This window comes from Cavia porcellus, unplaced genomic scaffold (assembly GCF_034190915.1).
Source record: "Cavia porcellus strain 051 isolate PalLab524CR breed Dunkin Hartley unplaced genomic scaffold, mCavPor4.1 scaffold_23, whole genome shotgun sequence".
NCBI classification, from domain to species: Eukaryota; Metazoa; Chordata; class Mammalia; order Rodentia; family Caviidae; genus Cavia; species Cavia porcellus.
The window spans coordinates 36,691,149-36,707,080 of NW_026947506.1; the positions used below are offsets into that span (position 1 = coordinate 36,691,149).

General features: G+C 49.1%; 3 protein-coding genes across 6 annotated transcripts in view; 2 read left to right on the forward strand and 1 right to left on the reverse strand.

Annotated features, from left to right (window-relative positions):
• The window catches only part of Lmtk2 (lemur tyrosine kinase 2), a 97,202-nt gene extending 87,625 nt beyond the window's left edge, over positions 1-9,577 (forward strand). For both annotated transcript variants that reach the window (XM_005003708.4, XM_003469887.5), the window contains exons 12-14: positions 4,349-4,481; positions 4,717-4,959; positions 6,180-9,577. In XM_005003708.4, the coding sequence (XP_005003765.2) occupies positions 4,349-4,481; positions 4,717-4,959; positions 6,180-6,208 (405 nt within the window). In that variant the 3' untranslated portion in view covers positions 6,209-9,577. The remainder of the gene's footprint in view (positions 1-4,348; positions 4,482-4,716; positions 4,960-6,179) is intronic.
• Positions 9,578-10,043: 466 nt separating this feature from the next.
• On the forward strand, positions 10,044-14,356 carry Bhlha15 (basic helix-loop-helix family member a15). The gene is made up of 2 exons (XM_013152642.3): positions 10,044-10,837; positions 11,445-14,356. Exon 2 carries the CDS (start codon positions 11,497-11,499, stop codon positions 12,082-12,084), a length of 588 nt encoding a protein of 195 aa, XP_013008096.1. The 5' UTR covers positions 10,044-10,837; positions 11,445-11,496; the 3' UTR covers positions 12,085-14,356.
• Tecpr1 (tectonin beta-propeller repeat containing 1) overlaps positions 14,355-15,932 on the reverse strand; it is a 31,228-nt gene continuing 29,650 nt past the window's right edge. For all 3 annotated transcript variants that reach the window (XM_003469886.5, XM_023565178.2, XM_063234156.1), the window contains one exon: positions 14,355-15,870. In XM_003469886.5, the coding sequence (XP_003469934.2) occupies positions 15,775-15,870 (96 nt within the window). In that variant the 3' untranslated portion in view covers positions 14,355-15,774. The remainder of the gene's footprint in view (positions 15,871-15,932) is intronic.

The following is a 15,932-nucleotide window of genomic DNA, read 5'->3' on the forward strand; positions in this document are numbered from 1 at the left end:
CAAACAGTTTTGGACTTCACCTGAGTTTTTCTTTTAGTTTTTTGTTATTTGTTTTTGGTACTATCTTTGGTTTTGGTATCAGGGTAATGCTGGCCCCATAAAATGAATGGGAAGCGTTTCCTCCTCCTATAGCTTCTCAAAGAGATGATTTAGACCTGCTGACCTCTCCAAATAATTGCTTGTACATTCATGGGTTTTAAAGAAAAAATTTAATTTCATTGATTTCTGCTTTATTACTTTCTTCCTTCTGCTTACTTTGGGTTTATTTTGCTTTTTTATCATATTAGGCTAAATGCTTAGAATTTGAGACTTCTTTTCTAATATTAGCACTTCATTCTATAAATTCCCTTTATATACTTTATTAACATTTCACCCATCTTAACGCACTGTATTTTCCTTTTCATCTTGCTAAGATTACTTCCTAGTTTGGTTTAAAACTTGCTCTTCAACACATAGATTATTTCTAAGTGTATTGTTTTATATGCAAGATTTGGAGATTTTCTTGTATCTTTGCGATATTGAGTTTTAGTCTGATTCCATTAAGGTCAGCAAATATATTTTGTGTGTTTGAGATTGTTAAGGTTTATTTTAGAGTCTGTATATCGCCTGTTGGGTGGATGTCCCACATGCACATGAATGACAATTTTCCTTTGAGGGTGTAGATTATTGTTCTATAAGTGTCCAGATTCCATCGTTGGGAGTATTGCTCAGTTCTTCACTGTTGTTGCTGATGTTTCTGTCTGTATGTGTTGCTGGGAGGGCAGTTTTGAAGACTCCACCTGCAACTGTAGATTTGTGCATTTCTCTTTTCATTTTTGCTGTATGTGTTTTGCAGCTCTATGAAATACAATATTTTTAAGATGATGGTCTTCTTGGTGAATTGACCTTTTTGTTATTATATAATGTATTTTATTCCTGTTTCTGATATGCATGTGGCTGCTCTAGCTTTTGATTAGTGTTTGTGTGGCATATCTTTTTCATCTTTGTACTTTTAATCTACCTCTATCATCATATTTGACACTTTTCTATATACTTGGGTGTTTATTTAAATTTATTTTTTAATTGTGCATATTCAGGGGTACCACATGATGTGTTGTTGCATGTATATATCGTGTAATGTTTAAATCAGGGTAAACAATCTCCTTAGACATTTATCATTTTTTGATGGTGAAACATTCAAGACCATCTCTTCTAGCTTTTAGAAATACATATTATCTGTGGTTGCCCTGCTGTGCAATAGAACTTTTATCCTACCTAACTGAAACTTAGACTCATTAATAAGGCTTGCTTCTCCACCCATTCATTCACCAGGAGAGTATGGGGAAAGGTTATCAATCACATGTATTCTCAAGCTGGGGTATGCTGCAGTGCCACAGCGCCTGCCTGGCAACCATGAGATCCTGATTTCGATTCTCCATACCTAATCAATCAGTCAATCAGTCATATTTTGTAAATCTGTCTTGAACTGTATGTTTACACCATTTACGTTTCATAAAATTATTAGTATATTTGAACTGAGGTGCAATATTTTGTCTTCTTGTAGTTCTTCCTCTTCCCTTCATTTGAGTAATTGAACACTGTTGGTATTACATTTTAATTTACCTACTGTTTTTACTGTATATCTTGTCTGTGTTACAGTTTTGGTAGTGGTTTTTCTAAGGATTTCAGTATATGCACTGTCTGCTTGGCATCAGTGTTTCAATACCTGAAATGGGAGAGGGGACCTGGCTATTGCACAGGTCCTCCCTTCCTCCTCTTCATGGTGTGCCACATGGACCCACTGAAAACCCCATCAGGTAATGCTATGAACTTTAGTTTCAGTCATCAAGCATATTTTATGAAACTCAAGAGAAGTAGCTTTATATTTACCTGGAAAGTTCCCACTTCCATTGTTCTTGTTCTTGTTCAGGTTTACATCTGGTGACATTGGCCTTCTAACTGAAGAAGTTTGTTGAGCTTTTCTCTTTGCACTTTTTTTTCTATTTTCCCCTTCCAAATCTATTGGCAACAAATTCTCCTGAGTTTTTCTTCATCTCACATTTATTCCCTGAGAATATTTTCTCTAAAATGGGAGTTCTAATACAGAGTTCTGTGGTGGCAATTCTTTCTTTCAGCAAAGAGATCACTTCTAGCTGAGGGTACAGTAGAGTACAGTGGTATCTCCATTCACGAATGCTTCTGTTCGCAAACTCTACATCAAGTGACAAACATGACTGCAGCCATCATTCCTGCACAAACATAAATGTGGCCATCTTTTCCAGAGTTGTGGAACAATTTAAGTTTGTGGGTCAGGGTACCACTGTACTTGCCTATCTTGGGCTCCATCCCCTATAGCACCCACCTCAGAAAAAAGTGTTGCTTCTTTCTGATCTTCATAGTTCCTCATGAGAAATTTGCAGTCATTTAGATTGTTGTCCCTCTTTCAAAAGTATCTGTTATCAAGATGTTTTTCTTTATCTTCAGCTCTCATTAATTTAAACTGTGATGCACCTGGGCCTGGATTTCTTCATGCTGATTCCAAGTTTGCTGTGCTTTTTGAATCTGTAGTTTTAGATCTTGCACCAATTTGACAAGTGTTTTAGACATTTTTTTACCCAAGTACTTTTTCTGCACAGTACTCTCCTTTCCACCTGGGACCCTAACATGAGACCCTTTAGTGTCTTCCCAGTGACCCCAAGACACTGTTTTTTTGTTGTTGTTTGTTCGTTTTTATTCCTCCAGTTGTTTTTCTTGCTGGTGGCTGGATTAGGTTATCTCTATTTGTTTTTATTGCCTCCCACCACACAGATACCCACTGGAGCTAGAACCCAGGGCTTTGTGCATGCTAGGCAAGTGCTTTACCACTAGCCACATCCCCAGCCCTTTTTTTTTTTTTTTTTTCTAAAGTCTTTATTTTGAGACATAGTCTTGCTAAATTGCCCAGCCTGGCCTGGAACTTGTAATACTCCTGCCTCAGCCTCCCAAGTAGCTGGAATTACAGGCAAGTACTCCTACATCTGGCTCATCTGACCTTTTGTTGAGATCTTATATATTTCTGTTCAAGAGTGCTTGCCCGTACTTGCAGGACTTTGTTCTTGTTTGTTGGTTTGGTTTGGTTTTGAGAGATAGAGAACGAGCGAGCGAGTCAGTGAGTGAGAACATGTGTGCCTGTTTTGGTTTGAGGGGATTGTGGTTTTACTTCAGTATTTTTTGGAGCTGGGGATTGAATACAGGGTGTCTGTCACACATGTGAGGCAAGTGCTCTGCCCTTGAGTTACACCCCCAGCCTCGGAGATTTTTAATGTCTTTTTCAGGTAATTCCACCACCTATCTCCTCTTGACACTGGCATGTGTTGATTACTGTTACCCTCGTGAATTGGGTTATGCCAGGTTCTTTGGCTGCTAGGTGATTTTAGATTTTGTGTCACATGGTGTCATACGATTACTCTGTTGTATTAAGCTCTGGCAAATGTTGGTATTTTTGTCTTTACAGCCCTTCCCCCCAGCTGGGTTCAGGCCACCAGCCCCAGTCAGCCCCTGTGGGTTGTGGTTTCAGTGCTTGTTCCCCTTTTGAAGCCTTTGTTTAGTGGATGCCAGCTGGGGCCTGGCCAGAACACAGTATTGTATGTTGGCTCTCCATTCCCCCAGTTCAGCCCGCAAAGCTTTTTGTATTGTTTGGGGTCTGCTCAGGTAGGCCTAGGAGCCCCCCAGACACTATCTAGAATCGCTATTCTAAGCTCTACTTTCTCTGATGGCCCTGGACTTTAGCTCTGTGAATCTCCGCAGGCTAGGTCCTGACAGTGCCATGCCTAGGATGAGCAGGAGAGGACAGAGCAGAAATGAGCAGCAGTCCCTCACTCTTGTGGGTCAGCATCCACCAGTGCAGAAAGAGGCTTCAGCCCCCTTAGAGTCACACTTCTGTCACTCTGGGGTTAATAGGCCTGGCGGTGGCAGAACAGGAAAGGATAGAGAAAAAAAAAACCTAGATTACCTGTTTGGACACCAAAGGCCTCTGCAGCTCTGTCCACACCAGGACCCCCTCTGGCTTTCAGGCTGAGTTGAATCCGGTCCAAGGCCATTCAAGGGAAATGGCTAATGAAGTGCTCATTTGTAGCACTTTGATGGTGATAAATCTAATATCACCATCTGCCTGCTACATTTACTTCTCAGAGGCCTCCAAGCTGCTTTTCTGTCCTGCCCAGTTGTTGGGGCCTCATTCAGAGGAAGGCAGGCTACTCATCAGTGTCCCCCACTTAGCAGGGATGAAACTGCCCTCGCTTTAAACTGCAAGGCACCCGTCAGCAGGGCTGTGGCACACTGAGCAGCTCCCAGGCACAGGCTTGACAGGTCCTTCTGCTTGGCTTTTCAGGAGACCCCAACCAAAGAGCTGGGGCACTGTGGAGAAGAAGCACACCACCCTGGGCCCAGCAGCTCGGCACCCACCTCAGACTCACCCTATCTGAGCAGGTGTATAAACTCTGAGAGTTCCACGGATGAAGAAGGTATTTCACTTCATTGACTAGCTTAAACACAATCAGAAAACAGAGCATTGGGTAATGTAAACACTCTGGCAGGAGCACATGGCTTATTGCTTTCAATAACCTTCTCTCAACACCTGGAGCACAGCTGGCCATCTGGTGGCAAGGCTGGTGTTGGCTCATGCATCCAGCACACCTGTGCTTTCGGGCTCCTCTGCTCTTCATTGCACGATGATAACAGGAGGATTTTTTTTTCCAGGTGGAGGCTTTGAGTGGGATGATGACTTCTCCCCAGATCCTTTCATGTCAAAGACAACAAGCAGCCTTCTAGGTTCCAAGCCTTCCCTTCAGCCGTCCAAGTACTTCTCCCCTCCACCGCCAGCCCGGAGCACAGAGCAGAGCTGGCCACACGTGTCACCCTGCTCCAGGTTCTCCATCTCTCCCGCCAACATTGCCAGCTTCTCTCTCACGCACCTCACTGACTCGGACATTGAGCAAGGAGGTGAGAAACACCCTGCATGGGCTGGCATGGGCATGTGGTCTAAGAGATCAGGTTTTGGCTTGGTGGTGTCCACCCTCCACCCACCCCTCTGTGGAGTTGAAGACCTGGTAATGTAATGTTTCTGGGTATTTGCTGAATAGGTTATAAATTTGCTTTTAAAGCCAACTGTGATGATATACATCTGTAACCCCTATACTCTGAGAGGTTGAGGCAGGAGGATTGTACATTGGAGCTCAGCCTGGGCAGTTTGGCAACTTAGCAACAGCAAGACCATAGCATAGCATAGCTTAGCATAGCTTAGCATAGCTTAGCATAGATAATTAGGGATGCAACTCAGTGTAAAAGCTCTGGGTTCAATCTCTAGTGCTATGGAGTGAATAAATTTGTTTCCATAAAACTTGTACACTCCTGCATCTTGATGGTGGACTGACTAGGCTCATGCAGCCCACTTCTAGAAACACTTGGAAGCTCATTCCTGCTTCCCCGTGTTGGGCTCGAGTGCCCTGGATCTGGAGCACCAGCGGTTCCCCAGATCACTGTCTGTCTTTCCTTTTTCTCTGGCTGCTGCCCTACTCCACAGTCTCCACTTCTTTTCAGAGATGCAGCCCTTCAGCAGGTGTGGGCTCCTCTGAACTCTTGGCCAAGCCTCTGAGTTGAGCTTGGGTGCACTCTGGCTTTTCCCCTGGGAATGTTGGTTTTGCCATTAAGTCCTGGTCTCCGTGTGATACCAGAGGGCCAGGTGGGAATGCCCAGGCACAGGCACATTTGAAGTGGCAGGATCTGAACATATGGGTCATTTCCCCCATACCTAGATGGAAAGATAAATGTTAATAAATAGGTGCATTTTTTTATTTGAAGTTTACAGATCAAATAATAAATGTGAACCATAAAGAGCTGTGTTTGTGTTTGCACGGCTTCACTAGTGCCGAGGAGATAATGCCTGCACCCGAGGACCTGGTGGGCAGGTGTGCATGGGTGCATACAGGCAGCCGGGCTGATTTCCTTCCTTGCCCTGAGCATTGGCACGGAATCACCATGGGAGCCAAGCAGCTGGGTGCACGGAGTCAGTAGGCGCCACTTTAAAGACTGACAGGGCAGGTCGGGCAGGTGTGAAGCAGGCAGACCCAAGCTGCAGATCCTTTTCCTGCCACAGTGGTCAGGTGCGCTCCAGATTTGTTATCTAGGACAATCATTTCTAAAACGTGCTCTCTCCTAAATAGGCAGCAGCGAAGATGGAGAAAAGGATTAGGTGGCCTCGCATACAGTCTCCAGGCCAGACTGTTCTGACCCATGAGCCCAAGCAGCAGCAGCAGCTGCCGTGAGACCTGAGGACCCTGGAGGCCACGCTCGGCGGCTGTCCCAGCCACCCACTGCAGCCGCACCCTGAGGGCCTCTCACACTTGCAGCGCTCACACTCTGATCGTCCGAATTGCTTGGGGGAAACTGCGTGGCAGGGTGTGCTGTTTTCTGTGCTGCTGTCTTTTGTGTCCACACCTGTTGCCTCCGGGTCTGGACATGAGTGCCACGGAGGATGCCCCAGGGGAATGGTCACAAGTGAGCCATATTTACTGTTTTAAAAGAAATCACTAATTGCTCTGTAATTGCACTGTGGATAAGTGTTCCAAGAGTCCCCAATATTGTACAGAATCGTAAATTATTCAAGGAAAATAAGGCAGGTCAAGCTGGTGCTATCCACTAGTTTGATTTTTTTTTTTTTTTTTTTCCTGTTTGATAGTTTGTTTGCCCTGCATGGTACTTGTAAAGCTTAAATATTTTGAGTGATATGCTGTCTTCAGAATTATTGGAGCTGTATATATGGTACTGTTTCATACATGATACTGATTCTGAATGTTAGTGTTTTATGTTCTTATAGGAAATATTTTTGATGAGTCCCAAAATACTGCTCTGTTACTTACAATGATTGAATCAAACATGTTTCGTCTCTTCCCTAGAAGGTGGTTTCCCTGTGGCAAATACAGCTTCTCTGGGCTGCCAAAATCTTGCAGCCTCCCTATAAGATTCCCTCATCCCCCTGGTGTTTAAGACTGACAGGGGCACCCCACACTCAGTTTTGGATTGCAGTGTGGTGTGGCAGGTCAGGCTGTGGGAGTCCTGCTGAGTCCTCCTTTTAAGAAGGTGGACGCCTCAGAGGCATACATGTTCCCATGAGGGGCTCTGGCTGCGTGAGGAGGATTGGTCCACTGCAGGTGGTATTGTTTCAAGCTCTTAAAACATTTCCAGAGCTGGATTTTCAGCTTGGCACCATTCCAAGTCCAGCCAGGAGCGGCCAATCTCTGTGACCCAGAACAACACCGCATTGCACAGCCGTGCTCACTCTTCTTCGCAGCCATGGAAAAGGGCAAAGGGACCACAGCAGAAGCCCAGCAGCTGATGCATCCTCCTTAGCGGGTTCATGGTCTTCACAGCTCCCAGGGCCCAGCTGCCTGGCCCTTTCCTCCTGCTGTAGGCACCAAGTCCTCTTCTTGCTTTGAAAGGAACTGAGCATCTCCAATGTGGCTTCGTCTAAAACCAGTGTCCTTCACACAAAGCTGACCTCATTGTCCTGGCCTAGAGAACTGCCTGGACGTCAGGAGGTCCCCCGTGGCTGTGCAGCATGGCAGCACTGAGCAGAGCCCTGATCCTACTGGATGGTACCCTACATCAGCCCTTTACCCCGGCTCTTTCCCGGTGCTGATCTGCTTCCCACACTCCAGTGTGACGCTGGGACGCCTCCAGGCCCTGGCTGTCACCTGCAGGACTTGGGTCCCAGTGCAGACTGCAAATGTGGATGTTGCCTAGAGTTTACATAGTAAATTATGACCTTTCTTATCGATTCTGATTCACTCTGTGAATTTTTTTATACTAAGCAATAATTTTCCAAAGCAAGAAAATTCTGAATAGAGTTGCCCTTATCCCCCACTTGGTGTGAACTGAGCGTGTACCAAGGACCTGCAGGGAGCACTGGCTCTTGGAACACCTGTATTCTAAAAACAGGGCCTTTGAAGGTGATGTTGCCAAAACTGTCATAACTCTGAATTTCTTACCATGGAGACTTCTCGAGTTTTCCAAATTTTTACCTCTACCTACTAGTCTTAATTGATTGAGAGAGATGAGAGGCAATTAGATTATTTAAAATATAGGTCCAAGGAATTTATAATTTAACAATTAAAATCAAACATTCATAGACTATATGGCCTTCTCATACAGTAAGCCCAGGATACGTTTATGGATATTTCAGAGCTGTACATTTTCACTAAGCTAAGATTTTAACATGAATCCCATTTTTAATTTTTATATCACTTATAATTTATTGCCAAAAAAAGCATTTTGTACATTGAGTGGGGGGCGGGGTAGACTGAACTATGGTGTTGCATGGAAGGGGAGACTATCTCTCATCAACATGTGAATCAGTGTGTTCTTATGGAATCTGAAGCAATACAAAGAAGTTTAACTAAATAGATTAAAACTTCAGCCCATTTTTGAAATGTCAGCACATACCGTGTTTTTTGTTTTTACTTATTAGTTACCAGTGGTAGGTTTTCCAACATACTTGTTCTAAGAAGTTACGCAATGAAATAAATCAGTGGCATCCTCTAGATGACGTGGGGAGATGACGTGGTTGGCAGAGTGTGTGTATTTTAGATCCTTCAGTATAAGTCATCTACCCTTCATTTCCCTCCTAGCCAGATGCTGATTTGTGTTATTCACTGATCCATCATAAAACAGAAAGAGGTAGAGAACGTGCTCCCAGAGCCTCTTGCGAGTCCACATCCGGGTCAGCAGCTGTCCATCTTCAGGATGTGGGAGGCAGGCTTAACTCTGTGGAATTGACATCCGCTCTCTTTTAAATGTCCGGCCCCACTATTTCATACAGGCTTTAAGAAAAGTCCTTGTATGTCTTGCTGTCATGAAAGGTCTTTCAAAACTCTTTTTATTCGTACTTCCCATAGAGTGTTTATAGTTAATGACCTGTTACATAGCTGGCCCCAGGACCAGGTGGAAGGGAGGCAGCTCCTCATTCTCCTCTACCCAGCCCCTCCGTCACCTGAAAATTCAAACGGCATCTTTCAAGTTTTGGGCTTCAGAGCATTGGCCTTGAGAGAAGTAGCCTTAAAATAAGAATGGGTGTACACACTGACTTCAGAAAAATCGCAAAACAATATTCCTAAGTAGTAATAGGTTGGCTGAAGTTCTGGCTGTTGAAAACTCTATTTATTATGTAAGTTCTAAACGTATTGACAGTATTGTACCACCAAAACTTGTTCGGTCCCCTTAAAAGGCTCCAACAGGGGCTGTTAGATTATGGTGATCTGTGGAGGGACAGCTGGGTCCTGACCACAGGACTGGTGCGTCGCATACCCACTGTTTCTTCCTGTCTGCAGACAAGGACCTGGGCAGTGATCACACCTACCAAGTCTCACACACCTCCAGGTTGTACTAACCACAGTCGGAAAGAGGTTCACTGCAATATAACAGTTAATGAACTTCAGTTTAAATTGTGTACATTTTTAAATTGTAAGATTTTTACTGTATATTGATGCATAGTGTGATTCAATAAATTGCTTGTAATTTAAAAACTATTTAATATTCAAAATAAATATAGTTATATATTTATAAACTGTTGCTGAGTCTATTCTGTTTTTTCCACCGTGTTGGGATGGAGGTATCATGGCGTTGACTACCCTGCTCAGCCCACACTGCCTGGGTCTCCTAAACCTCTCAGGATCCTGAAAACTTAAAGAGGGTTTTCACTGGGAAATGAGTTTTGTTTAGACCAGAGATGAGTGCAGAGTTGAACCAGGGTCTTCACGCTACAAAGCTACCTCCCTAGTTGGCTTTGTTTTGTTTTGAGACTGAATCTTGCTAAATTCCCCAGACAGGCCTTGAATTTAGGATCCTCCTGCCTCAGGCTCCCAGAATGCTGGAATTATAGGGATACCCAGTAAAACAAGTGCCACGTTGCATTCATGCTGCCTTGAAGTGTATCTGTAATCCAAAGCCTCTGCACCTGCTGCGGAATTCAGACCCATTTCATTTCTAAGGTGCTCACCTGCGCAGCCTCAGAAAGCTCCCAGCTATATAGCGACTTCAAGGCCAGCGCGAACCATATAGGGAGACCTTGTCGCAAAAACAACCCCCCAAAACAAAAAATTCCCCAGTGATAGGATGTGGAAACAGGCAGGGAGCAATCAGGTATGCAGCGCAGCGTTTTTGTTTTTTGGTTGTCCTGGGGAGGTTTTGTGAGGGAACTGTAGGTTTTGTGCCGAAGCTGTCTACTTCCCGCCCCTAGAAACCAAACTCCAGGGACAACCAACCTTTCCTGCTGACCAGGGGACACTGCTGCAGAAGCTCCGCCCAGCGCCTGGGGGGATGGGAAAGGGACCCGCGTCCCTAAGCCCTTCGGGGCTGCAGGGTCAGCCGGTAACATCCGGATGCACTGGGGTGGAGGGGTGGGGCTGGGGGAAGTCCCGGGCCCTGCACAGCTCCACGAGGATGTGGCCGCTGCCTGTACATGGTTTCTATGATTACACAAGCGCTGCCCCACCGCGTCTTCCAATCTGGGCTCCAGGTTCCAGCCTTACCGCGAGGCCAGGTGCGGCGGTCAGTTGCAGGCGCACGGGGTCGCCCCCAGAGGCCCCGGGGTCGCCCCCAGAGGCCCCGGGGTCTCCAGCCGCAGGTGGGCCCCTACCTCACACTCGGTGCCCTGCGCTTCCGGTCCGTCTGGGAGACCCGGGTCCTGAGAATGAGGCGTGGCCGCCCACCCGGTCCCGCCCCGCGAGCTGATTTACATGCGTCTTCGGCCCCGCCCGGGGCGGCTAAAGCGACGTGTCCTTGTCCCCCGTGGGCAGCCTTGACGGGTGCAGCCGCGGATCCCCAGGTAACGGGGGAAGGAGGACCCGGGTGGGGCTCCCGGGAGGGGACCAGAGGCAGGAACAGGTGACAGCAAAGAGAAAACCCAGGCGGTGGCCACGGGGAAGTTGTCGTCCCCCTTCCCATGGTGCCATCCGCATGGTGGGGCTGGGGGCTGTGCAGAGACCTTGGAAACTGTCCACCTCTGACCTGTGACAGCTGCACCATGTACACAGAGCTTCTAGTCCCAATATTGTCCTACAGCCTGACACATTCAACAGGGCAGGAGGAATGGCTGCCACATGTCACAGGTCACCTATACTCAGGAGGCACTCACAGGGCAGTGAGGAACATGAGACCAGAAAAAGGCCACCAGGTTGAGTGTGAGCCAGTGGAGAAAGATAGGGAACAGGAGATCATGGGGAGTTGCGGAGCTGATGTGAGATCAAGCAGAAGTGTAGGGGGCAGGTAAGTCAGCTCAAGGTGTGTGGAAAGACCCTGGGGTCACTGTGCACTGAGTGGTCAGCCTTCACAGGCCATTAATCCATTGCACTGGGGAGAAAGCTGACAGGACACCACCTTGTGTGTCATTGACCATGCTGAGTGATCACAGTGGCCTTCGTTCTGGATTTCAGTGCCGAGGACCTCTTTTCCTGGCCACCACCTGCTGCACAACCAGTCTGGATCATGAAGACCAAAAGCCGTCCTCCCCGGCGCCGGGTACCACTGCAGGACACCGAGGCCACTGTGGAGGAGCAAACCCCTGACAGGCCCCAGTCTGGCTGTGGCTCAGAGCTGGCCAAGGGTCTGCGGAGCAGGACATCCAGGGCAGCGGGGACACGGGCTGAGGGTGGGCGCCGGCGACAGGGCCCAGGCAGCCGACGAGAGAACAGCATTCAGCGGCGGCTGGAGAGTAACGAGCGGGAGCGGCAGCGGATGCACAAGCTCAACAATGCCTTCCAAGCCCTGCGAGAGGTGATCCCGCACGTACGAGCTGATAAGAAGCTCTCCAAGATCGAGACGCTCACGCTGGCCAAGAACTACATCAAGTCGCTGACCTCCACCATCCTGACCATGTCCAGCAGCTGCCTCCCAGGCCTCGAGGGACCAGAGCCTTCGGTGGGCCCCAAGCTTTACCAGCACTACCAGCAGCAGCAGCAGCAGCAACAGCAGCAGCATGTGGCTGGGGCCCCGATGGGGGCCACAGAGGTCCAGCCCCAGGGCCACCTGCAGCGGTACTCTACACAGATCCACAGCTTCAGAGAGGGCAGCTAGCACCCAGACTGGGGCGGGGTGGCAGTGGTGGCTGGCCTGCTCTCCTAACCCTGGTCCCTCAGAGCCTCAAGTTTCACCTAGACCTGTAAGGATGTCAGCTCTAAGAGGTTGTGGCCTCCCGCAACTCCTCTTCCCTGAAACTCAGCTCAGTCACTTCCCTGGAGCAGTTTTTTCCAGCCCTCCAGGGGATAAGCAACTTGTCTGGTTATTTCCAGGCTATGACCCTGAGTATCATAAGGCCTAAAGCCCCAGGAAGGTTCCAGGCCCTGTTGTTTTTGCATTGAGCTAGTGGCCTTATGAGAATGGAAAAGACCTGCTTGCTTTCTTCATCACTAAATCTCTTCCCCTTGCATGACCTTCCCTCTCCCCCCAGCAAAGATTCCAGAAAATGGTTTACTTAAAGATTTCCCTGAGGCAAAGCAGGGGAAGGGGCCGCCTGTACCCTGAGTCATAGACCTAGGTGGGGCCTGGGGCTCAGCCCTCTGATTTGGGGAAATTAAGCAGAACAGAACCCAAGGCCCTTCAAGGAATATGGCAGAACAAAGATGGCAGTTTTTTGAGTAGTCAGAAACCCTAATCAGAGGACCCCACTTCCTTCTAAAAGGTCCTGGGGCGGGGCTCCCTCCCTAGACCCTACTGGGGGTCTTCTAGAGAGGGGTAGCACTCTGGGCTGTGTTTGACTGGTGGGGGGGTCTTTGTGGGGCCTCAGTGCTAGGTAAGAGTTCCCCTGAGCCCCTGCACATGGGGAGGGTTTGGGGCTTTCTGCACGGTGAAGCCTGGGGAGGCAGGAGCTTCCCTCCCCACACCGAGTGCTGTTCCTGATGGCAGGGATTGATTGGGTGGCTTGGCAGCCCAGCTGCTTCAGGCCCAGCTTCCTTCTGTCGGGGCGTTCCTGCCCCACTGGCTCTGCCGGACTGGGCCACTTTGCTGTCAACCCTGCTGGCATCTCATCTCTTTTGTCCCTCCACACAGAGTTATCCCAGAGACCTTGAGGATCTGGGCAGGGGGGACCTACCTAGACCAGGAGTTTGGCTGAGGCTTTTGCTGGCCTGTCTCCAACACATGGCCTTGCCTCCCCACGCTTGGGCAGTGTGGCACTCTGTCAGCTTGGGGTCAGCTGTGGTCACGTGAAAGGTAGCAGGTGGCACCCAAAGGAACAGGCATTTCTGCTTTGGTCCTAACTCCCAGCCAGGTGCTCTGGAAGGAAGCCCTGGCACACCGGGCTCCCTGTCTCCATGAGGTGATCTTGGGTCCTTCCCTGTAGGCCTGGGAGCCTGGTCTGACCCTCTGCTCCAACTACCACTAAGGGTCAGGTGGGCATGTGAGCCTTCCCATGTGCCCCCTGGGGACCTACCAGTGTGAGCTGAGATTGGATACAACCCCTAGATTGAGACAGAGCCGGCCCAGGCATCTCCTGCTACAGGGACCTGCAGTCCAGAGGTGCCCTGAGATGAGTGAGGCCACCACTGGCCCCTGGAAGCTGAGCTGAGGCCAGAACTGGACACAGCTTACCGCTGGACATGCTGATGATCTGAGCCTCGAGTAGAGGGTGCAGGGGCGCTGCCAACATCCTCCTGAGAACTGGCCATAGCCCAGGATTGCCACAAGTCACCACCTTGTTGGACCACAACCTCACGACTCTTCCTGCCCTGAGCTGGCGCCTGCAATCCCCTCCACTTCCCAGGTAGCCAGTCCTTTTGCACTGGTGGTTGGAGGGGATCTATGTGCCCTTGGCCACATTACAAAGGGTACTCAAATGCCTCAGTCTCACTTTGGGGTGTTGAATGTTAGAGAGAAGACAGGGATGGATTGGTGACCAGTCAGCATGGCCGGTGGCTTGGTCTCCCACGACCCTTGTCCTGAGCCCCCAGCCCAGCCTGGACATTTTCATCCTTTGAGAGGTCCTCCTGGACCATCAGGGATAAACTTTCTCAAAGCCCTGGGTAAGCAGGTTGGTGCTGGGGTCCCCTGAGGTATTGGCCCACCATCCTCTCCACAAGTGGAAAAGACAGAACTGTGACTTTTCTGTCTGGGAAAATCAAATTGGGACTGAGCAGCCTGTATTCTGCTGTCATTGTGGTGAGGATGTCCCTTAATTGACCCAAACTTGCTTTTATTTTTGGCTAACTGTACCTTCAAAGTAGGAATGAAATTGATACCTTGCCATACCAGGAAAATAAAAGAATTGAGGGCAAATGCTTTGGCCACATGTATAAATGCATAGGAACTATGCATTTCAATCAGTGTATCAATAAAACGATGCTGCCATGTACACTGTGGTGTAAGTTTTTATTGAATAAAGCATCGGAGGAATCAAGAGAGTTCAGTGATGCTGAGCAGGGAAACACTCAGGAGAGGTCACCACAGAGACAGGGCAGAGTGACACCCTCCAGGTGGTTCCCTGAAAGCCACCTGCAGACGGCGAGACTCAACGGCAGAACATACAGGTCACAGGTGTGAGGGGACAAACCACACTGCCCATCAGGAACCTGACAGGGAAATGTAAACAGGCGGGGTGGGGGGATCCACCCTTGAGGCTCTGTGACAGCTCCACATCCAGGTGGGACCAGCCCCACTCAAGAACCATTGCCTATGGAGCCCAGGCCCCTCAAATGCCCACGGGAGAGGGCCCAGGGGGAGCCAGTGCTGAGCCGGCTTCTGGGGACAAACTCTAACAGTACTGAGGATTCAGAAGCAAATGCGGGTCTGCCCCTTACATCCTGGGGATCCCAGGAAGTCAGCAAGTGGCCAGTTGCTCATTCTGGAAGACAAATGGCCCTGGCTCTAGCTCCCTCCTGGCCAAGGTGTCCAGCTACAGGAAGTAAATTTAAGATGTCACCAAGTATAGGCTGCCACACAACTGCATGAGGGAGTTGGGCCACTGGCCAAGCACTTCCTTCTTGTCTGGCTGGGCAGGGGGCCCACCTGGAGCAAAGAAGCCTTCTGTTTTGCCCTAGGCACAGATACTTGGGGCTCTGGCCACACCTCTGCTTCCAGGCACATTCCTGCTCCCTACCCCACACCTGTGAGTCCCAGGTTGGCACCAGCCTCCAACTGGCCACTATTCCACATGATTGGGTGAACCAGAAGGGCCCAGCCCACTGCACCACAGGAAGGGAGGTGATGAAGAGCTAATGATAATCCTGCACACCAACACCATCTCCACCTCGCAGTCTACTCTTGGGGACCCCAAACCACCCACTCGTACATCCACTTATAATCTGCTCACTCTGCTGAACATGGAAAGTATCTTTCCCACTGCAAGTCCTATGCTGAGGAATGATCACGCATGTGACATGTGACCCAGGCCTCATGGCAATTCCCCTGATGGGATAGGGCCCAGATGTGATTTGGAGGGCTGGGCTGGAGGGTGTGGGGTTCTAGGTTCCAGCTTAGGGAGGCAGAAGGCAGAGTGGGAAGTGACGGTGGGATGGGATGTGGCTGAGGGTCCCTGTCCCCCACCCCTCTCTCTAGCATTTCTCAAAGACTGGAGATACAGATGGGCATGTCCACACAGCTTCACATTTCTGGGCATTTCAGCCAGTGCTTCTGAAGTTGGCCGCAACCCGGGCCAGACTTCCCCTGAGTCGGCCTTTGCAAAAGCCTCCACGGTGTGCATGTTAGCACAGATTGGCTCGGCCAGGATCCTTCAAATCTGGCGCCACCCCCGCCTCTGAGAGATTGGTGGCCTCAGCAGCTGACAGGGCCAGGGACCTTCTGCTCCTGGGACACATTCCGGGAGGCCCTAGTGGCATTGGCTCGGATAGAGATGTGGTCCCAGCCTCCCTAGAAGGAGAAAGCCACATCACCAGAGGGGCTGTGCCTGGGGCCTCCACCAACCCCAACCC